General features: G+C 41.3%; 1 protein-coding gene across 1 annotated transcript in view; it reads right to left on the reverse strand.

The window, feature by feature from the left end:
* The window catches only part of C9H10orf90 (chromosome 9 C10orf90 homolog), a 67,916-nt gene that overhangs the window by 29,540 nt on the left and 14,893 nt on the right, over positions 1–23,483 (reverse strand). Inside the window, exons 2-3 of the mRNA XM_009813245.2 lie at positions 4,785–4,879; positions 1,392–2,475 (exon numbers count right to left, since the gene is read on the reverse strand). Of these exons, the coding sequence (XP_009811547.2) occupies positions 1,392–2,475; positions 4,785–4,879 (1,179 nt within the window). The remainder of the gene's footprint in view (positions 1–1,391; positions 2,476–4,784; positions 4,880–23,483) is intronic.

The following is a 23,483-nucleotide window of genomic DNA, read 5'->3' on the forward strand; positions in this document are numbered from 1 at the left end:
CCTCGCCAACCCTCACCCCTTTGCGTTTCTTCCTTGCTTTGGCACTGGTTGGCATCTTCCCTCTCCTGCTCCCCAATGTGCCATCTCCCCTTCTACAACAGACAACCTGGATTACATTTATAAAGAAATATTTTATCCCAGGCTTTCTTCAGCAGCCAGCCTGAGGGGTGCTTCACCCTGCAGACCCACGCAGCTTTCATTTAAGGGCCTGACTCTGGAATTACCGACGCTGACAGTTTGGAAAATCCTGGCTCTGTTGATAATTTTCTTTAAGGTTAAAGCAGGAAGCCTCTGAATAAAGCCGTGCTTTCGCACTGTTTGCACCTTGGTAACTGCAAGAGCAGTCCCACTGATTTCAGGCACGGGAAAGCGAGTGCAGCGGTAACAGCAAGGTGTGAAGGGACGGTGCAGCCTGGGTTTTGTACCTTGTCCAGCCCATGAGACAGCATGCAACTCCTCGTCTTTCTCTTTTTTTCCATTTGCACACTGGGAAGATGAAGGTACAAACGAATATTAGGAAGTAGCTTATGTTCAAATACTGACCCTTAGATCAAAAAGGACATATAAGAACAAGATAATTGCAATTAAATGTAGCCCAAGGTCGCCGGGTACTTGGGGGGTAAGTTTTAACATTAGTGTTCTTGGTAAAAACCAGACTCACTCATTGACATTCTTCCCATCCACACTCCCTTCCTGGAGAGTCAATAAACTCAGCTGTGGTTATTCCAGTGCACTGTAAAAGAGCTGCTATAGCCCAGCGCAGCAGAAGCTATACCACTTCGGGCATGAAGCAATCCCCACGGTACCTTTCCCTTCCCCGAGAGCAATGTTGTGAAGAAAACCTTATGTTTGCAAAGTGCTTGGAGATGTTTGAAACAAATGTGTTAAGGATTTGCAAACCATTTACCTGGAGCCATTAGTTATAAAGGTCTGGGCTTATTACTATAGCCTTCTAAGTAAAAGCTGAAAATGATCATTTTTAATTGCAAGGAGCAGAAAACCAAGCTCAGTGCAGCCATCTCCTCCTTAGTCTCACACCTTGAAATTCAGCCCTTATACAAAGAAAGACCTAATAATTTTCAGGGGTTAAGTGCTTGCACGTTGCTGGCAGAAAAAAAATAAATTACAGTTATAAATGCTTAAGAATAGAGGCTTAATGCAGAAAACAAAGGCAGAGTTTTCTCTATCATCTGATGAGCAGCACACATCACTAGCATGGCAAATATATTCATGGTAGTCCTGGAACTGAAAACATCTGGGTTGTGCTCTGACTCACCGTGCCTTTGCAGAAGCAAAGATTACTATTATCTACTCACATAAAATCATTGTGGTGGGTCCGTTCCAGCCTGAACCTCTGCTCCACCAGGCTGAGGTTTATGGAAATTACTTACCTGCCTCATCACTTGAATTAGGAAGCTGGAGAGAAAATGTAGAGTGATAGCTGCCAGATTGCTTATCATCATCTTTCTTTGTCGTTACTACGTTATTAGGTCCTTTGGGTATATCCACAAATGCTGGAAGTTCAGAGACAAAGACACTTTGCAAAGGGTATTTACTACCCAAATAGCCTTCATTTGTTGTCTCTCTATTAATTACATTATTTTCTGTTAAGTCGGCACTCCAGTTTGGTCTGAGTGGAGTCTTGTTTTCTCCTAGGGGCTTTGTCTTAAATATCTCCTCTATTGGCTCTCCATTAGCTATGCCATCTACTCCATCTGCTGTTAATCTAGACGAACTGCAATTTACATTGAAGGACAACACTGATCTTTGAATTTTTTGGCATTTAATTCGAGGTTGGTCAACGCACACACTGAGCGACTTGTCTATATAATAGATGGTATTTGGACAGTGCTGAGAAACCTGAAGGTGGACACATGAGATGAAGTAAGGTGGTACTTTCTCTCTCCCATCACCGCTTTGAAGACCCATGCCGTTCTCCTCGTTTCCAGGGTCAAAAATCCGCTTTCGGGGCTCCTCACCTAATTGTGAGCAAGATTCAGAAATCTTTAATGAAGAGACATTCTGGTTTGCGTGGCCGGGCGGAGGCCAGTGGCGGAGGGCAGCAGGGACTTTGCTCGAGGTTGGGGACACGGCGTTGGGCTCTTGCACAGCCCCAGCTCCACATGCTGGGTCGCTGGAGCCTGCAGCAACACGCCTGGCTGTAATAGTTATGGAGGCAAACCCTTTCTGCTCCTTTTGACACTGTTTTCCCTGTGTGATGGGAGAGTCCGATGGAGACGTGGTGCCATCTAAAGATGCTTGAATTTCTAATCTGCTGGGAAGTACCGTAAATGCTCTGTTCATGTTGTCTGAACCATGGCTAGCCACAGATTGCTTCGTGTGATAAGCACCAGACGGGGGGATTATGGACTGCATAGGCAAAGCGAGCCAATTTTCTTTTGATTTATTCTCATCAATCATCTGCGAAATGACTATTGGTGAAATCAATTTTGTATTTTGTGGTGACAGAGATTCCTGCAAATGAAAAGATTCGAATTATCAACATACGCTATCATAATATATGTGACTGTTTCTCATCTACCATCTATCACACTAGACAGTTTTGTTTGAGATTTCTTGTTAACTTTCTATTCATCCTAACTTTTTTGTCATTTAGAAACACACGCTCTGGAAATCAGCTCTGCATTGTCTGGGAGACTTCAGTGAAAACCTTATCACTCTGGTGCAAAAAAATATTAAAATTAAAAATGTGTATTCTATACTGTTATTTTCAGTATTTAATCCCATTGTCACAGCTGGGATTTGTGGTTGCTCTGTTTCTTTAAAAATGGACATGTCAAAGGCAATTGCCAGTTTCAGACTCTAAACTGCTCTTTCATGACAGTCTGCTGGAATTTAAAATGCATTTAAATATATTATGGATCATTAGCCTGAAGGTCCACGTGTGCCACCACATGCTGCAGAGGACATGTGGGCACTGGGGTCATGACTGCTGTACACCCTCACCAGTTATAAGCATGGAAAAACTGCTCTATGATCCCTTTGCACAAAAGTGATATAATTTCCTATAAGGGCTCCGGGTACTATTTTAATTCATTAGTTCCCTCTTGCTTATCATTACTTGGTGGCACCTATCAGTGATGTAAAACCACATATGTCCAAGATTGATTACCATGGCCCAGATTCATTTTTCCAATCATGACAGTAAACATTTATCTCGATAGACCGTACATTACTTCACTCGATGTGATAAAGGAGGTGCTTTTACATTAAAGCTATCAGACAAAGAGTAAACCTGAGTTTAAAATCTCCTGCTATTATTATCCACACGGCTGGTCACATAAGTCACATGCAATAAAGCATCTGGCCTAATCTCATTGCTGCTGTAAATTGGCCGATTAGATTGCTCCTGCCCCATGTTCCTAGATTTCCTGATCCTAATAGAAAAAAACCCCACTGAATTGGCATGCAACTTCTGAGGATTAGCTCCATAACGAAAGCTCAGTCCAGGTCACTCGGGGTTTAGGTGCCATTTGCTAGCTGCACTGCTCCTGCTCGTTATGAAGTCATCTCAGTCGTATCTGGGCGTCTATCACCCGCTAGTCAATGCCAGTCCTTGACAAGTATTTCACAAAACACGACAGTCTTCTTCCTCAAGGAAGACTATGTGAGGGACAGAGTTGTGACCTCCCAGGTGCCACGGTCACCCTTCTCAGGGCGTGGGTGCCAGAGACGGCGCCCTGCACCAAAGCCCATGGGGAAACCCATTCCCGTGCTCCCGCAGGGAAACAACACAGAAAACAGGCTCCTTGGCAACTCTTGGGAAGGCTGATTTGGGACCCCAAATAGGGAGAGTTAGATCAAGAGTTTATTAACGAGGTGAAATGCCAGGTGAATTTTATCAACTCTTTAAACCAGCTGCCTGTGGTTTTGACAATTCAATAACTTCACAGCCCCAGGGAAAGCATTTTCTTCCGTCTTTGTTTCTTTCATGGTTTGTAACAACATCCGCCTCATTTTTTCTCCACTGTGTTTACTTCTACCTCCAGGTTTAAGACCTTTGCATGCCTTCCAAAACTCTCGACTTCCCCAACATTTCTACAGGGCACCAAAGAAGAATGTTGCTTGAAATACTTTATTTTGGATGCATTTCTCATGCTCTGGTAGTTAATTTGACATTTATTTCTTTTGTTAAGGGTTGCACAGATGGAGACATCCTGCAAGAGTCCAGAGGCATGTCAAAAATGCTCCCGATTAGCTTCAAACTCATGCACCAATATTTTAAATAATTTGCATTTCCTTGTTCTGCTTGAGTATATATATTATTCCCTCCTGCCAACCTTTGGCAAAAAAATGGATCTTTAAGGTTTGACCAGCTGATCCTACGCTCATTGGGAGCTTTCAAGCTTCACTGCGTTTCGTGGAAAAAAAAAAAGTAATTGTGGTGAACTGAAAACCTCAGGCTTTATCTTGAGAACATCTGAGACAGAGTGTAGTGATATTTAGGATACCACTTAATTAAGTCTCCTGAGGTGTTTTTAACAACTTTTTTTCCCCCACAAAACATGTAATTTTTTTCCCCCTCACCAAGAGCACACTGAATCACAACATTTAGCCATCATTTTATTTGGCTTTTCTGCTGCCTAAGCTAAGCCTAGTTAAACAAAACCAAGTCCAAATCACAGAATCACAGAATCACTAAGGTTGGAAAAGACTTGTTAGATCATCAAGTCCAACCATACACCCCTCAGCAATCAGTGATTGTTTTTTAAACCTGAATGCATTCTGCTGACTGCTACATAAACATAATTTATTTATTTTACCTTGGTAGAGCTTGATTTTCTCTCTGCAGCACCCTTCCGCTGAAGGCCTGTGCATGTCCTCTGACCGTCAGTGCCCCATGGCTTTTGTGTCACTCCTGGGGAAAAAACGCAGAGAAAGTAATGTTATTTCCAGTGTCCTGGAGGAAGTGAGTCAGAAAATGTGGGTTTAAATGGAGTGCAAGCAGGAGGGAAAAGAGTTACTGTAAACAATCTGATTGCCCTGGGATCTTGTTATCGGAGGGATCCTATTTCTCCCTCTTCCCAGGAGAGGCATGTGAAACACCCTTGGGATCCTGTTGCAAAGATGTGTTTGTGGACGGCCTCAGAATGCGTTCAGGGCTGATCCAAAGCTTGAATATCTCTGCTTTTGATTTCCGTGGCTTCAGGCATGAGTGTGGAGCAGTCGGGGAAGATGGGAGATGCGGATTTCAACAAATGTCACTTTTGCGTAGTCTGCAGCACTGGGAGCACAAATGAGCACATTAATGGGCTGGATGCTATGAGGTTGATTTCATTTGAACTAAGTCACCTTTCACATGTAAAGAACTACAGTAATTTTAAATCATATTCACAAATTCACAGAATCACAGAATCACAGGTTGGAAAAGACCTGTAAGATCATCAAGTCCAACCGCCAACCCAACCCCACCATGCCCACTAAACCATGTCCCACAGTGTCTCGTCCACACATTCCCTGAACTAGTGGACTTGAACTTTTCTAGTGCAGTGATAACTCTTACATCACTACACCAGTCTCTAATTTTGTCACCTTTTGTTTTGTGCGAGTGCTAGCCTGTCTGCAGCTTTTTACACAGAGCTAATTTCCATATAACACGGAGCCTGGGTTATTGCAAAGATGCATTACATCTGCTGTCAACAGTTTTGCCAGAAATTACGTTACTTTCTATTCTGTAATAAGCATCCAAAATTAATTTTCAAAAATTCTCTATTTGGACTGAAATCTCTTGACATTACTGGCTGTTTCTTTAGAGCAACAAGTCACACCACTAGTAAGACTTATTTTTTCTTTCACTTAGACAGCCTGCCACAGAAGTTGATCATCTTTTACTAAGCAGAATTTCAGTTTATATGTAACATTATATTAACAAAGGAATATAAATCAGCTCCACTTTAAGAAGTGTTCATTAAAGCATGTCCACCACAGCAGGCTTCATGGCTTCATCTCATTGGGCACAGCTAAGGAGTAGAAGGGAAAGAGGGGGAAGGTGTCAGGTCTATCCCCCATCGAGAGATCTCCTTGAGTCCCACCATGGAACAGCAATCACAAAACACTAACAGGATGTTTGATGAACATTCTACTTTAATAAAGTATACTAAGGTGTCCTTTAATACTTTACTCGCTCAGCTCCAAGCGACCAGTGCCACTGTGAATATTCATAGCTGGCATGAAAAAAAGGAGGTTTGCTTTTGTCATTGAGCAAAAGAAGGTCCTGAGCCACAGAGAAAACAGCTGGACTCATTAGCTACAGTGTAGAAAAAAAGAGACTCCAGAAAATAGCTGGAGCGGAGGGTCCACTACACATTTTTTGGCAAAGAAATAATGCATGGTTGCAACCCGTGAAAATGCAATGAACCTGATCTAGCACTGGATCATGGTAACTGCTGGCACAAACCATGGGCGAGATGCCCTTGGAGCCTGCTCCTCACCTGGTTGTGGTACACCGTGAGAAAGAGGTGCTGTGCTTTCAGGGAAGGACAAAATCCACCTGCGTCCACAAGCAGTGGGATGGGGGTAACTGTTGGGTGAGCCTTATGGAAAGGTTCTTTTCAGTGTACCAGTACTCCGGTGAGTTACATGCGAACACCTTCATAATGAAGAGCTGCTACATATGCTGTCATATTTACTTTTTAAGACAACTGAATAGGGAGTAACTTGCAAAGAAGGATAAAGAAGAAATTGTTGGATTGAATTAAGGCAAGACCTCAAAAAATCCAAAGGTTCGATAAAAAAAAAATGTAAGTAAAGTGACCACTTCAACTAAGTTATGAATATTTTCCTCAAGCACTTTACAGTAAGCAAACCACAGTTGTCTCAGATCAAGCTGGAAAGCTACAACAGGAGAACATCAACTTGTTAATGTCAACCAGTGCGCAAGGAAATCCGGAAGGCTGGCCGGAGATAAATCAGATCCAGACAGGCGTCTTTTGCCAGATGGCCTTTCATGAATTTCATTCAAATGTAGTTTCAGCACAAGAGAAAGACTGAGTACTACAGGGTCAAACAAGAACAAGTTCTCAAAGTCCACACAGTAGATTACATACAAGATGTAAGTTATTCTTATCAAAGTAGCCTCCTGTGATTAGCAATAATCTGTAGGTAGGACCTTCCAATTTCACACAGATCCTTTGGAATAGGTTAGTTAATTCGTGCTTGTTTAACTTTAAAAAGTAGCTGCTTCTGGAGCAGGAGAGGCAGGACGAAGTGAGGTGGGAAGAAGAAGAGGAGGAAATATTTATTTGCTTTTCTAAATCATCCAGAGTGGAGTTTTGCATTGCATTTTGTACCATATCCTGTGCAATGACATTCTCGTATGACTATGGGAATCCTATTGTTGGAAAACACTCAAACTTCTGGCAAGTCATTTAATCTAGTTACTGAAATAGATTAAATGGCATTGGTGGCAAAAGCCCTGGTATTTTTCATGATATTATTAAATCTATTCTTGGAAGTTTCACATTTGTTAATTCATGTCAACAGAATAAGCAAAAAAACCCCGCAAACCTTTAAAAAGAGCTTGAATCTGCATTTGAAATGAAGACACTTCAGGGAGTACAAGGGTTTAGCTGAGATGTGTCACATACATACAGAGTTTTCATAGAAATTCTCATTGCTGACAAAACAGATTGCACTGTAACTCTCGTTACACAACGAAATGCAGAGTTCAGTTTTTCCCTCGTGCGAAAGCAAGAAAGAAATGGCATTTCAAGTACTTTCCATCTCTGTGGGGAGTATGAGAAACTTATTTCTGAGTTGAAATCCTGAGGATTTGTTTAACCTCCCCAGACCTTCCCTTCCCACCGTGACCCACCCCTCCAGCTTACAAACGGGAGATGCGATGAGGAATAGAGGAGCAGTTGCTGGCATGTGAACTTTGTCCTATTACAACTTCACTCTTTTTACTTTTTTTTCCCCACAAATACTGTTTGTTGAACCAAATGATACGCTCCTTGGCAAGGCATCTGGACATCCGGCTACAGACCAGGGTTTTCCTAATTACAGAGTGCAGCTGGAACCGATTTTCCCAGTCTCGAGTGCCTGGATGTCTGCCTCGGGCCAACTGGCAGACGGCTCAGATAATGATTCAGAAAAGATGTACTTGTAAATCAGCTTGCTAAAACACAGATAGATTGCAAAGGTGAGGGTGCTGGTGAAAAATAGCGGACTATGAATATTTGGCATGCACAGGGCAGCCCAGTTTGTAGCCAGCTGAGGTTTTGTACAAAACTTGAGACACACAGGAAAACAGTCCATGGATAATGCTATTTTTCCAGTGTCTCAGGTCTTTGCTAGACACATACAGACTGCCATGCTGGGGGGGTGGGGGTCGTCTGATGACACCCAGAGTGACACTGGGCAGAGCTGGAATGACTTTAAACCACTGGCCCTGGCCTCATCTCCAGTTTTTGTCATGAAAGTTGCATATTTCATTCATTTACTATTCATATGCTGACAAATTTCAAATGCGTGCCAGCACTCCTGGTCTCCTCTGCCCTGCTCCAAGCCCTGCTTGCTGCGCACTGACCAGGTCTGCCATCCCCTCTGAGCCACCAGCATCACCTCAAAATGAACTCCGCTGGAGCCTCCAGGAACCTCCCGCACTTCCCTCAAAACACATCAAACAGCATTGCAGAACACACACCAGTATGAAAAGGGGGAAACTTCTCCACTTCACCAAGAAATTATCTTTTTTGTCGATCTTTTGCCCACCATGTAAGACACCTGCGAGGGGAGTCGGGCTCCCTCCCACGTCCATGGCAGCCAGGGTCCCTACAGCCCCCAGGTCAGCACTGTTGATTACCAAAAAATGCTCAAAGTCCCCTCTCAGGACCTGGAACCTACAGGACATTGATGGCTTAGCTGCAGGGTCAGGCACCAGAGCAATCGCTCAGCTAATACAATGACTTTGGCATCACGTAAAATTCTTTTCAAGCCTTTTTTTCCTTCTATGCGTTATTCCTACTGTAAGTTATCAGCAGACAAACCATATCATTAAAATCAACTTGGAGGAATTAATTTATACTTTATTCTGTTTAAAACATTAGATTTGTTTAAATTTTCTTGTGACTTATTTAATTTAAATACCTGAGGAAGCCTTGAGGAAAAGAGTGTCATCATTAAAGATTCACCAAGCTCCCTCTCAGTAAGGGCTGCGAGAGATCATAATTCACTTCTTCAGATCTGAAATGAGTCATCCAGTAAAACCATCCGGACATTACAGATACATCTAAGATGAAAGCCAAGTCAGAATGTACACCAGAACCAAATCCATGTCTTCTGGTCTTCTTCATGTGTCATAAAGAAAGAATATCATAAAATTGCAGAGAGTATTGTCATCTAAAAATAAAACTGAACAACGAAGCCAAAGTTCACATGCCTGGTACTAAAAGCAGAGACAGAGAAATGCTGAAAATCCCACCTAATACTGAAGACCCTGCTGATATTAAATTGATTTATAGGGAACCTACCGGCAAATGTTGTGTTTACTTGTAAGTGGAGAGAGTGATGCATCTCCAGAAAGCCTTGTCACAGGCACAGTCTTGCCATCCTTCAAGGATGTTATCCTGAGCCTTCAGAAGTGACGTTAAGTCCAAGGAGGAAGTGAAGCGTTGCATTGACAATGGCCCAAAGGCAGCACCCCAGTGAAGACGGGACACAGGCAGGGCAGTAAGGCAGCTCCATAGCCACACGTGGATTTTACTCTCTTACGATGTCATAAAAATGCATCTGATTTTCGTCTCTGCAGGATTTGACATTCAGCTAGGTTCGTGTAAGAAGAGACAGCAGTTTTCTCTAAGACACTTAAGGAGCACATGATGTCATCCTGATAGCTCAAACACAGCTACAAACCACACTGTACTTACCCACCAAGAGAGGATGACAGAAGGAGAGTACATCAGTCCTGCTAAAGCATCTTTGTTGAACTTATAAGAAGCAGCATGCACCTAATTACAATGGGGGTCAAACAGCAATATAAAGGGGGACAAAGCAACTGCCAACTCTTTGCTTGAACTCTTCCTTGTCGTGAAAAAAGCCAAACCAATACAAACAAGTACCTTGCCACAAAAGAAAGTACTTGAACACAGTTGCACAAAGATAACAGTATTTTAAGGCCGCTTTGTTGGGAAGATTTTCAAATCAGAGCCAGGAAAACAGCCTGAAATAATTTCAGGCTGAACAGGATTCATTATGTAAACAAAATAGAAAAATATTTTTTTAAGATGTCAGGATGGATTTTCTTCTATTACAAGTAGCATCATGAGATTTGTTAACTGAATTATCTTTCCCTGCTTGCACACCTTGAAGCTGGAGCTGGCTGCCTGCAGAGATGATTACAGGATCCGCCACGGAACGGACAAATGAGTTCTGGTCTGCTATCAAAAAGCCAGAAGTCGTAAATCTCTCATTATCCGTGCCATTAGAAGCAAGGTGCTCATCAGGGGCTAGAAAGAACACAGGAATTATATCTTGAAACCCATGCATGAGAGAAAAAATGTTGTATTTTCATTACGCATTGCTATTATTCTTTATCCTCACTTAATAAAATAAAGTGGGGAATCACCCCCAGCATATCCATCACACATACAGAGACAAAACTAAGTAGATCCTTCACTTTCTCCTTTTTCCCTTTCTCCTTCTCCTCCAAGTTTTATTTCTTTTTTTTTTTTTTTTGCCTTTTTTTGTTTTGTAATTTTTCTTCAGTAGTTTCATTGTAGAAATGGAAGAGATGCCATAAACGTCATGGGTTCCTATTGCTGCGGCAGTGAGAAGAACTGGAGACAAGGAGCAAGTCATCAAGCTCCCCAACGCTGATGAGCCAAGCAATGAAGGTCTTGAAGCTCCATGGTTCCTCCCACTTTGGTGGGACTGGCTTCCACCCATTTCTTTGCACTGCTAAAAGCAATGCAATATTGTCCATATATTTCACCATGATTCCAGGAAATAGATATTTTTGTATAATTTGGACACATTTTCCTAAAAGGATTTTGCAAAGCAGCGAGAGATTGTGCTTGAGCAGCCAAAACCCCAAACTCTCCTTGGAGAAGAGGACTCCCACCCAAGTAATCGTGGCAAACTCTGACTCCTGTATGAGGTGCTCTATCCTCACACCAAGGTAAGGGGCAGCACAACGCGGATGACACCTTTGGTTTCTCATCAATTTCCTGTTTGGTGGCCATCTTATTTTTTTGGAAACCTGCTGACACTAAAATGTTATTTGGGATTTTTTAAACAGGTCCTCCTGTGGGGCCTCAGTGGCTCTGGAAGCAGCATCTGCAGAGGAATCACCTAGAGGGCTTTTGTCCTGGAGGTGACGTTTGGGACCATGCGGGAAAAGGCAGATCGATGGCAACCGAATGGAGATGAAGGGCTGACAGGTTCTGAAAGATTGTCACTAGCAGGGCAAGGGAGGCAGGAGAGAAGAATAACCAGGAGCAAGATGCCCACTGGAGGCCTGCTGTTTCCTGTAAGGAACACGTAACACTGATTTTTGGGTTAGACAAACTTGAATAAAACATTTAAATATGAACACTAGGTATGCCAGGAGTTTGAACAGAAAAGAAGGTAGGCAGGAGATAGAGACAAAGAAAGGAGGTGAGTCCAAGAAACATCAACACTTCAAAATTTAAGGTTTCACTTACCTCTAATTTTAAGGCATTCTGAATACTATTCCTGGCTGAGGTCCTTGCACTACGGTTCATTAGTACCTATTGTAACATTATTTGGCTTATTGACCACTGAGCACCTAATGTACTCTCAAAATAAAGATGTAACTAACAGAAACATTTCATACAGAAAGAGCTATTGGAAGGGATCCTCTATTGCTCTAAAAGTCCCCCTCACAGCACGTTATTAAGACATCCACATTTTAGTGACCATGTCCGTTTCTGAATGTACAAGAATGTTTGAGATAGCCAGAAAATTCTTAACTGACTGTAAACATGACAAATACTATGCATAAGCAAACAAAGGAAAAGCAGTTCTGCAGCCAAAAAGTATATTGATGAAGAGTTATTTTAGTGCTATTATGTGTATTCATGTAAAGGTTATAACGTGCACAGAATTTGATGGTACAAATGTGTTTGGTAAATAAAAATTCCACCAGTCTTACTCAGAACTGGTAGCAATTACAAAACAGGCACATTTGCCTAAAGCTGCCTATGCATAATAGGAGCTAGAGGTAATTGTTTGTCCTCAGCAATTCCATACTTCTCACATTTATCTGCTTTTGTAAGAACACAACTTTATGACAAGAAACTGTAGAGCAGACAAGAGAAAACCTCTGCACTGTCTGTTATGCATGCGTTTTATGACTCAATATATATCCTGCTGCAGGGATTTTTCACCATGCTTTTGCTTAACAATGGTATTTGCTTTATTGATTTTTTTTTCCTTTTAATGCTCTTAATACAGTGGTGGCTCCAGAAAACAATGTGTGCTGTGGGTACAGATGCTTTTGTCAAGACATCAAAGCAGCGATTCCAACACACGTCTATATTAGACCAATTTTGTTTCCAAAACAAAGAAGCAGGATGTTCACATGAGCCAAATTTGACACTGAGCGATTTGTACAACGGAACTAAACTCAGTGGAGCACCACTCATGCCAGATTTAATATAGACTTTTCATGTTACTTTTGTATTATAGAAGCATTCATTTTGTATTACAGAAACATTCATTTTTGTGTAATACTTGGGATATTATTTCTTTCTGGAAAGTCTTTCACATTAACTGCTGTGATTACAGACATAAGAAACTGCTTGATAATAGGGGATGCAGTAGGCTAGAACCAAGAGAAAAAAATCAGCATTCACAGGATAAAAACATGATAGCTAAGATAAATATGAAGCCTAAAAAGTTAAATTTCTAAGTCACTAGTTTGATCACAAAGTAAATATAGTTTTATTTTGCATAATTTAAGAATACTACGCAGTTCCCACTAATTTCAGTTGCCACTGACCTGCCTCGACTCTAGATCTGACGACTCTTCATGCAGCGGAACTCAGTAATTATCCTACCACATAAAACTTTTTGGTTGGTGCAATAATACCTACATGTGCCTTTTGAAGGGAAAGAGGAAAACAAATCTCTATTCATAGGGTGCTTTTACCACACAGCTGTGATTTGTTTGATCTTGGAATTAGCCCTTTTGAATTCCATTGCAACAGGTTTAGAAACACAGATCATGCTAGAGATTAAAACAAAACCACAGTAATACAAACATAAAACGGAGCATAGCGGATTTTGTTTTTATCACCAGGTTCAACAAAAGACAATTGGTAATTGCCTTTTTTTTATTTTAAATCACTCAGGCTTTCAATTCAGAAACGGAGGGTACGGAAAAGCTTGGAATTGATGATTAAATTTTAAAGCCCTCAGAATCTTAATTTTTGGCATCTTTTAAATACTGGTTGGCAAGGAATGAAATTTAGAGTTCTCAAGCTCTCTTTTGGCTGCGGGTGTCACCTGAATGAGAAGGAGCAGGGCTGGGAGCTGTCAGCACCCACCCGGCCCCACCGGCCGAGAATCCCGGCTGGACCAGGCAGCTGTGGCCGCTTTCCCAAGAAGCAATAACCTGCTGCCTAGCAACAACCCAAAACTCATGATCATTTGTATATTCCATTTCTTGTGCAAAACTAAAAGCTCAGATCCCGAATTATTGCATTCAGCAACATCAGAGCTGCAACAGCTGGATAAGAAAATGCATTTTCCTTTACGTGCTGCAAGACTTCCTTGCTCTACAGTGTTGCATTCATAAAATATACACACACCCTCCAACGCACTTTGATGCAAGACCAATCTGAAAAGTATTTCAATATGTGAATAGTTATTTTCACAATAGTTGTCCCCTAGGAGTTACTTCAAAGAATAAGTCATTAACATACCTATACGTTTTAATAATGTGGTCACTAAGACTGATTTAGGGCCAAACACAAAGGGTCACGTTCTCTCAGGCGTGAGTATGCTGGATAGCATGACACAACTATGCTTGCAGGAAAGTTGTCCCTGTGTTTTAGAAGTCCTGATTTATTCTTAATTATTATTTACTGCATGTGAAGCAATTAAAGGAAAAACAACAAAAAAACCCACAACCCTTTTGCACTGTGCTCTCTACCTGGATCAAATTTTTCACCTGATTTCCAGAAGGAATTTGATCTATGCCCTATCCTTCTGGCTGTCCAACCTGGGGCTTTTGAGCTTGTGGGCTGTTTCAACCAACATGCCAGAAGGGTCGATAGCTGATCTCCAACAAGCTTACCGCAAAAATCAATGGCTTTATAGAAATGAGAAGCTGCCACGGAGAGAAGTTCATCAGGTCCCCCCCTGTCTGAGCCGTGGACACGCTCATGAGCCAGGCAGGACAGCCACAGTGCCGCGTCGCTTGTGGCGGGTGTTGCTCCTTGTCCTGGGAGCAGCGAGGAGGCACGGGGAGAAGAGGGGGTGGGTGAGGAGATGCGGGGAGGAGGGAGGAGCACCAGGGCGATTCTTGGGTCTCGGGGTACCACCTCATGGGCTTCGTCAGCTCTGCGGCTCATGAAATGACCTTTCTTTTTAGCCTGTATTTTCCATTTCATCTTTTTGTTTTCATTCTCTAAAAAAATATGGAAATCTCATGCTAAGGTTATGGAAATAGAGAGGCTTAAAGAAAACTTAAGTGCTGGAGGCTGATCTAATGATGCCGTAACTGCTTGACCTCAGTATTGCTGTACCTTAGACATAATCATGCACAACATCTGTCCTGTTTAAAGTCAGATGGCAGATCATTACCACAGTAGTCACCTTCCTAAATTTGCCTACTATGATAGACACAACATTGGACGCCCAAATTTTACTACAGAGAATACCTGGAATAATGCCGTGTGAAGTAATAACTGAACAGCTTAGGTTGGTATAACAAAATGCTGAAGTAACTACCTATCGAAGGCAAAATTAAGTTGTTACGGATGATTACCACCACCGCTTTGTTTGCCCTACAGTTGTTCTGTTCAGTGACAATCTCTGATCCAGAGCCAACACATAAGCCATTAAATAATTTAGCTGCACTCTTCATCCGGCACAGCTGCCCCAGCCAAATTCTGGCCCCTCTCAATTTTGGTCTTTCCACTGTGTGCTCTGGGACACAAATGGATCCCAAAGGTCTCTTCAGATCTACCAGTTACAGGAGACAGACTTTGCTGAATGTGCTTTCAAAACACTCTTTGGTCATTATAGATATTCTCTCTAACATTAACTACCATTAAATCCTCCAGCTAGAAGCTGCAGAATGACCTATAGGACATTACCGAGCATTTTCAAGCTTAACAAGGAGTATGCTAAGAGCTCACAACCCTGTGCTGGCGACACTGATGCTCAGGTGGAACGTGACCAGCGATGATCTGTCTGAAGCCAAGAGCAATGAACTTTGCATTGGCAGTGGGAAAGATTCGTCCTTCTGCAGAGAGCCAGTGCAAGCCTGGACACTTTGGCAAAGGAGAAGTTTGGGTGGAATTTTCTTTTAGGAAAGTTTCAGCTGGAAATTTAGTTTAGACATAAAACTCTACAGCCTATCTACATTGCTACGGTCTTTGTGCAAACTGTTCCACTCCCCATTTTGGGCTAGCTCCCAGCTGAACTCTCTCATGATGCAACACGACTCTCCCCTGTCACCCTCTCTAACCCAAGCAAAAGCGCCAAAGAAAAATTCCTTGGAAACAGTTGGTGTTTTACAGAATAGGTTGTAATTATTAACCTGACCTCCTCGCAATGGACTTGCACATACACTGCCAGTGGATTACTCACTGCCAGTCACATTAACCGGCTTAGTTAATACGTGTATCCACAAAACACAGTAACTAGTTCTACCTGGTTTCTGAATCCTCGTGAAAACACAGCTCCCATCCTTCTTCCCCCCACGCCCATACTCCTGGGGTAACCTCAGGTACCTAACCCATTACTGTGGGTAGGCTCTTGTCTGTCACTCTCCTGCTGGGCCCACACTTTCCCGTTTTAGGATGGTGTCCTGGCTAAATTCCCAGCCACAAAACCACTGCAGGTAGCTGTGAGAGGCCAGTGAAGTACTTCGTTTCCACCAGCTATGCTGTCCCTCCTTCCAGAAATAACAATTTTGCTTCTCCTCTGAGTAGCTTGTACCCTCTCTCCCCCTTTCTCACACCACAACTTCTTTTTATCCTAGTTTTCTTGGGTTGAGAGGCTCAGGTAGATGTCTTTATTGGATTACTTGAAGTTCCTTTGGTTGACTTCCAGTGTTTTTTAGGATGGGATGGGCTTTTGGCTGTTCTGCTGTTTGCTTTTTTGGTTTGTCATGGACATTTTTTACATCCACTCAAAAAAGTTACCTGGATGACTTTTAAGTCCCAAGGCGAAATGGAGAAGAGCCGGGCCTTTGCTGGGGCATGTATAAATGCGCGCTGAGAGCCCTCCGACAGCTGTCCCACCACGAGGAGGCAAACAGGGTTGCAAGCCAGCAATGTTTTATTTTAAACCACAGATATCTATTCTCCCTTTGGAGCCTAGAGATCCTGTATTTTGTCTCCCATGATACATACGCAATTTGGTTAGGGAGAATGATAAACAGATGGTATACACAGGTATTGATTCTATAGAGTACTGCATTATTCAAGAGAGTTGAAACCAAAAGGGCCAATTTTTACAACAGAAGTATTTACTGTAAATTAAAATCCTACCAACTGAAGCCAACTTTAGAGGATTAGCACAAGATTCATGTGTTGCTTTAATCACTCAAAAGACTAAGCTCAAATAATGGTGAGAAAGAAAAAGTAAATTTGGGATTACTCTTTTGTACATTGCTTAATATATCCTGTTAATCACAAACCTATAGCACATACCGATGTTACACACAGACACACACTGCAGGGATACCTGCAACGGCAGGCACAACAGCACGTTTAATCTTCCGCTCATTTGGGTTAAAGGTTTTGGCCCCCTTAAACAGATCAAAACACAAGCTTTCAGGATATTGCCTTTTTAAAAAGAAATAAAATACACTCGTAAGTAAGTATACTATTTGAATGCTCAGTGGGATAAAAGTTATCTATCATGTAAACAAAGAAACAAAAATTTCATCAAGTCATTCACAGTATTTTAAATAAAAGGGCAAAAATGCTTCTCATACCCTAGACTGAAAGCATGATTTTGGAAGATCAGTCTAGTGTATGTCATAGTGATTTAGGACCGTCTTATTACTCTAAATGTATTACCACATTAGTTAGAGTAATATTGGGATTAACACCTTGGCCAGGATGTTAATGCTGATAGGTATATGAATGGAGATTTATATACTTCGTTCAACATTTAAGGAAAGTTTACTAATCCATAATTAGGTGGTGGGTTGTTGCTTTTTTTTTTTTATTTAATGTAAATAAAGCACTGAAACTAAGCACAAAATGTTTCTGTTCCTTGGTTCTAAGTTAGTGTTGCTGTGGGAGCTACAGTGATAGCACTAGGATTTTCCCAGGTTTTTCAAGGTTGGGGGTTTGGGTTTTTTGTTGTTGTGGTGGGTTTTGGTGGTGTTTTTTTTTTCCCCAGACAACACTGCTAACTTAGTTGCCTGTTGCTTTTAAAAAGTAATAGCTAAATCAATAAGGTGCTGTTGACTTCGCTGAAACTAGACAAGGGAAAGTTCCACCACCTCCAAAATTTATTCTTCCAAAACCCCAGCTTTTCTACCAAAGCTTCCAGTTGGCGGTTACTTATTGGCAAAGCTGGATTAAGATCTGGAATATACTAAACCCAAATTATTGTAACTTCACGGTCAGATTCCTGGAATAAACTCCTCCTTTGGGGAACCAACCCCAAGGTTAGCTCCATCGGGCTGGGTCACAAGTAATAGAGAAAGAAGCAGGGAAGAAAGCCTATACGGCATGAAGCAATGCTGTAATAAAGTACGGTATTTCCTTGAATGAGGGGTTTCCAATACCTTCGCCTGCAGCAAGTTATGATAACAGCCACTGCTTTGTATGAAGAAATAAACAGCTTTGTGTTACTGACCTCTATCACATATAGCCATGAATTCAGAGTGCAATCGTAGTTATTTGCTGCTTTTTAGATATTCATTTCTCTTCCCTGGTGCTTAAGAGGGCTGACTGAAGGCAGTTTATACCGGATTAGGCTTCCAACACTTTCATGCATTATAGACTTCCAAATACAATTTTTCCCTCTCAGAAGGTGAAAGTGTTGAGTCATTTCTTTTAAAGATCTGATGGAGGTTATTGCTCATAAAAAGAAAAAGCCGGCGGTTCAAGGCAGGGCTAAGTGAAACACAGCCAGCACGCTGCAGCCCCGGAGAGCAGCGCCCGAGTCTCCCCGGGACTCCGGCTCCCGGCTCCCCCGCTTCGCTCTGCTCGCCCTTTCCTGCCTTAAATCAGCCAGGCACTAGCAGCTTATCCGAGATCATAACGTGGATTAGCAAGGGCTCATCGGATGGAACCGTGCGCCAGAAATAATTATGGTTTAAAATGCAAGAGCCTGGCAGGAAGGGATTGTCATTTGTGAAGCCAGTCCATTTAATGGAGAAATAACCCGCATATTACAGTGGAGGATAATTTGGCAGTTACTGTTTCAGTGGCTCAGAGACATAAAATACAGTCTCATCAATGTGTAAGATTAGAGGTAATTAGCCCCTATATGGTAAAGTCATCAGTTAGAAACTGGAGTCCATCTGGGGACTTTTTGTAATGATGCCTCAGGGACAAGTAAGATGGGACCTTTGACTTACGTGATTTGGAAGGGACTGAGACCTAATTAAATCTGCAAAGATGCAATAACTGTGGTCAAAGGGATTTTTAAATATGAAACATATTCCCTTTCTCTAAACAAACTAGGTATATTACACTCCGGAACAGTAAGAGAATTAATCAAAAGACAGTGAGCAAACAGCTGCTGTGTGGCTGCCAAAGAGAAGATGATACAGGATTATACCACATTGAAGAACATTTAATAAGAATTGAAGAATATTTAATAGTTCTTTTTTTAAGGATACGGTTTTATTTAATTGTGGTGAAAACCAAACACACCCCCCCCTCATAAATCCAAGAGAGTATGTTTTTTTTAAATCTGTTTCTCCAAATGCATATGTTATAATAAACACTGATTGCCTTAAATAAATAAAAGCTAATTCTCTTGCAGAAATAATATACAATTTACTTTTTCACTCATTACAAAAAACCCCAGACTTGCAGCTTTTCTAAGAGAGATACAAAGAGCTATTAAATTTTTGCTACTGAGTTCCATAAAGCACTTACCGTCTTCCATTTTCTTAAAAAGGTTTGGCACTTTGTACTGGAGAAATGAAAAATTTTAAGTTAGCTTCTCAGCAATGATTGCCTCATTTACATGATCTATCTTCTCCCAAGAAAAAAAAAAAAATCACTGTATGATGTTAGCATTTTTCTGCCATAACTCAATGCTCTGCATTTTGTCAATGCAGAGCTGGATCATTAAAGCCTGGAAGCTAAATGGAAAAGTATTTTAAGGCCATGACCTAAGAGTGGAGCAATAGAGATATACTGATCTCAAAGAGAAAACAGTACCAAGATGACACATGTAAGTCTACATGCTCCATCATGCTGCTTAAAAAAGACTAATTAAAATGGCATCAAACTTATTTATTGGCAGGTCAATGCTGAAAGAATCACAGAATCACTAAGGTTGGAAAAGACCTGTAAGATCATCAAGTCCAACCACCAGCTAACACCACCATGTCCATTAAACCATGTCCCACAGTGCCTCGTCCACCATCTAGCCAAAAACTTCTATTTTTTTTTTCCTACATTTGTAGAAAGTCTTAGAAGTAATTTGATCCTTGCACATATGATAGTGGAGGAGCTATATTTTTAATTTATTTATTTTATAAAAGAACCATCTTCAGCCACTCCTGAGTCATAGAATCTTACAATCATTTAGGTTGGAAAAGACCTTTAAGATCATCAAGTCCAACCATTAACCTAACCCTGCCAAGTCCACCACTAACCCATGTCCCTGAGCGCCTCATCCACACGTCTTTTAAATCCCTCCAGTGATGGTGACTCCACCACCTCCCTGGGCAGCCTGTTCCAGTGTCTGACAACCCTTTCGGTGGAGAAGCTTTTCCTAATATCCAGCCTAAACCTCCCCTGGCACAACTTGAGGCCACTTCCTCTTGTCCTATCACTTGTCACTTGGGAGAAGAGACCAGCACCCACCTCACCACAACCCCCTTTCAGGTGGTTGTAGAGAGCGATGAGGTCTCCCCTCAGCCTCCTCTTCTCCAGACTGAACAACCCCAGCTCCCTCAGCCGCTCCTCACAGGACTTGTCAATTTAGTGTTTTAATCTACCATAAAACTTCTGTGAAATTACACAATATTTGGGATTGCCTGTAGAACTGTGAACTCAATAATCCTTATTTCAGCCAGACTTGGTGAAAGGATATCAAACCAAGCCTCTAGCTATAAATACATTATCCCATACAACACATCCACAGTCAACAGTACAACAACTAAAAACATGTTATTAGCATGATGACCAAGACCATTCACTTAACAAAAAGAGCCCCATACAAACCAGCTACTGACAATAAAGAAGTCACCGTGGCACCTCACTGGGGATGTATAGAACTATCGTAACTCAAACGCTGCCATGCTGATCTCTGAAAATAAACCAGCCATCATTTTGAAATGCATGAGTGTTTTCCTTCAACTACAGTGCACATATATGGAATTCTTTCTCCTCTGCACAGCAGGGTCTACACTATTTGGTCCGATCCACGTGTCATTTCTGTGGATATCCATCTGTGCACAATGCAGTTCCACCAGCAGCTATTTTGAAGAAGTTCAGTGGGCTGTTTCTTTACAAGGAAGGAAAATGTAACCACTTACTCTGTTTTTAGTAGAAGAGCATGATGAGCTTGATGGCTAGTCAATCACCATGAGAAAAATCAACAACAGTCTAAGTACGCAAGTATTTCAAGCCGCCAAGTGACCTTTCAAGAGGATTTCAATTTAAAAACACAATATGAGGAAAAGCTATGGATTTTGGAATTCATCTTATATCCAAAGCCTTTGCTAAATGTCTCTTAGAGATCGCTAGAAATGTAAAATAAACAGCAGTGGGGATCAAAGCTAGGAAAAAATGAATTAAGAAAAGGGTGGGCTGGTGTCCAGCCAGTGATCTGGGTCAAGCAACATATATAACTATTTGACTTTGATTACACGTGTTGAAAATACCACTCGGCTTTCAGAAGAACAATCTCTTCTCAGACAGTCAGACAAACTGGGAAAGATGGAGGTGGACACAGGAAAAAAAATAAAGTAAAACCCTCACAGAAAAAAATAGTCCCATCCCAACAGAGCAGGAAAATGCAATGGAGAGAAAGAAAGAGGAGATCTTTGCTGGGAAAACCCTGGGGACTAAGGAGGAGGCCTGCAAAGAAAGCCTGGCTCCATCTACACCAGAATAGAACAGCACAGTTAATGCTTTTAAAGATGAGAGAGTTTTCTTGGTTGTTTTTTTTTTTTCCAGCTAAAAGCCGAAAAACGGTTGGTTATAAAAGCTTCTGTTTCTTCGGACAGAGTGGAGAGGGAAAGTCTCAGGTTGAAAAAAAAATAATTTCAAAGAACAGTCAAGACAAGGAAGACTGCATTTATACACGGAGCACAAAAATAGCAACCGAAGCAATACTAACTGTGTGAGTTTGAATAAGAATACACAGTGTAGAAGTGCTCAGTAATCCAGAATGCCTGCTTGTTTTTAAAAAAGGGATATTGATATCACAGGGTTATTGATATCAACAGAAATATGATGGGATTAAGATAAATCAGTGGACACTATGAAAAAAACCCCAGTATAAATTATATAGAAATGCCAGAAGACCAGGCTGACAAAAGAGCAGAGCCAAGAACCAAGGAAAATATAGAGTAAACTAGGCAAATAAACAAAATACACACAGCAGTACCTCAAAATCTCCTTAAACTCAATTTCCATCCTCAAACAGCAGAAGTATACTAAGAACCAATATTTTCCGAGAATGGCCCAGAAAGAGGACCATTACTGCAAAATGCTGACACTAAATAAGTGGGGACTTGCAGCAAGAGTCAAAAAAGAAGCAACATGGTAGAGATCCACAAAAATCACAAACAGTTTTCAAAAGATGCATAGGCAGAGGTATGGGGAGACGTGAAACTACTGGGTAGATACACGCATGTTAGAAGATATTTTTTCTGCACAACACGTAATTAAATTGTGAACCTAAATGACCAGAATCAGGGTAATGATGTAACCGGATCCTTGCTCTGACCCAGTGTTGCTGTTATGTTCCCATCACAATGCCTCTATAAAAGACACTGTAGGCATCCTTTAGAAATATTTAGGAAAATAAGACCTTAAGAAATAACGCAAAGGTGGTTTTGGGGTGGGTTTTTTGTTGTTGTTTCGGTGGGTTGTGGTGGGATTTTGTTCGTTAGGGGGTGTTGTTTGTTTTTTTATAGACCACATTTTTTTTGCTGATATTCAAAACTATAATGACAGTGAACTATACACAGCTAAACGGTATACTGCAAGTATTCCTGAATGTGAGCAACTGCAATGTTCTACTGCGAGATGACACATCCAACAGATTAACCCACCTTTCACATAAAAACAATCTGCAAGATAATTCTACCCTTTCCAAGAAGTAAATTGTTCAAATAACTCTGTTATTCAATTATTCTAGTATGTATAAACTGAAAAAACCGCAACAAAAGCAGTTCGTAACTGCTGTTCTCTTTGATGTATATTTACAGGGGAATTCAATAAATTAACAAAACAGAAACAAGTTTAGAGGTTCCACTTCAAACTTTTTTGTGCCCAAGCAACATACACTGGGCTAAAGAAGAAATCTCTGTGCTAAAATAAAAGCTAAGCTGTTTATTGAAAAACAAAGCAGCACATTCAAGGCTTTTGCCCATCCCATGTTATGGGAGGATACTCTAGAGAACAAGGTCATAAGTTTCATAGTCTGTGTTGCTGTTAAGAAGCAATGACAGATTTATTGTAAAGATTTGTCAGCAACAGCAGTGAGGTCACCGTGCCCCAATACACAGAAAATGTTCATCTACCTGTAACCCTATTACAGCTGCAGCTGAACATTTCCTTACCCAACCCTTTGGCTTGAGAAAACATGTATTTACCTTATAAAGCTGTAATTCTGCATCAACATTCCGCTAATTGGAGGTTTACTGTCATTAATTTAGATAATACACATTCATCTTACAAAAATAGCTTCTAGCAACTTCTTTAGTTTAACCTTTCTTTTAGCCTTCTTTTTTTACTGTCACACAACTAGCAATTCAGTGCTCACAAATGACCTCCCATGCCCCAATCATGCTATAACAATCAATGGTAGAATATTCATAAAACAGATTAAATTCTACAGCATTCGCTTTGGTGAATTAGTAGAATTTGCTCCCTTTAGCTGCTCAGAGTTAG

Source organism: Gavia stellata, chromosome 9 (genome assembly GCF_030936135.1).
Source record: "Gavia stellata isolate bGavSte3 chromosome 9, bGavSte3.hap2, whole genome shotgun sequence".
Classification (NCBI taxonomy): Eukaryota; Metazoa; Chordata; class Aves; order Gaviiformes; family Gaviidae; genus Gavia; species Gavia stellata.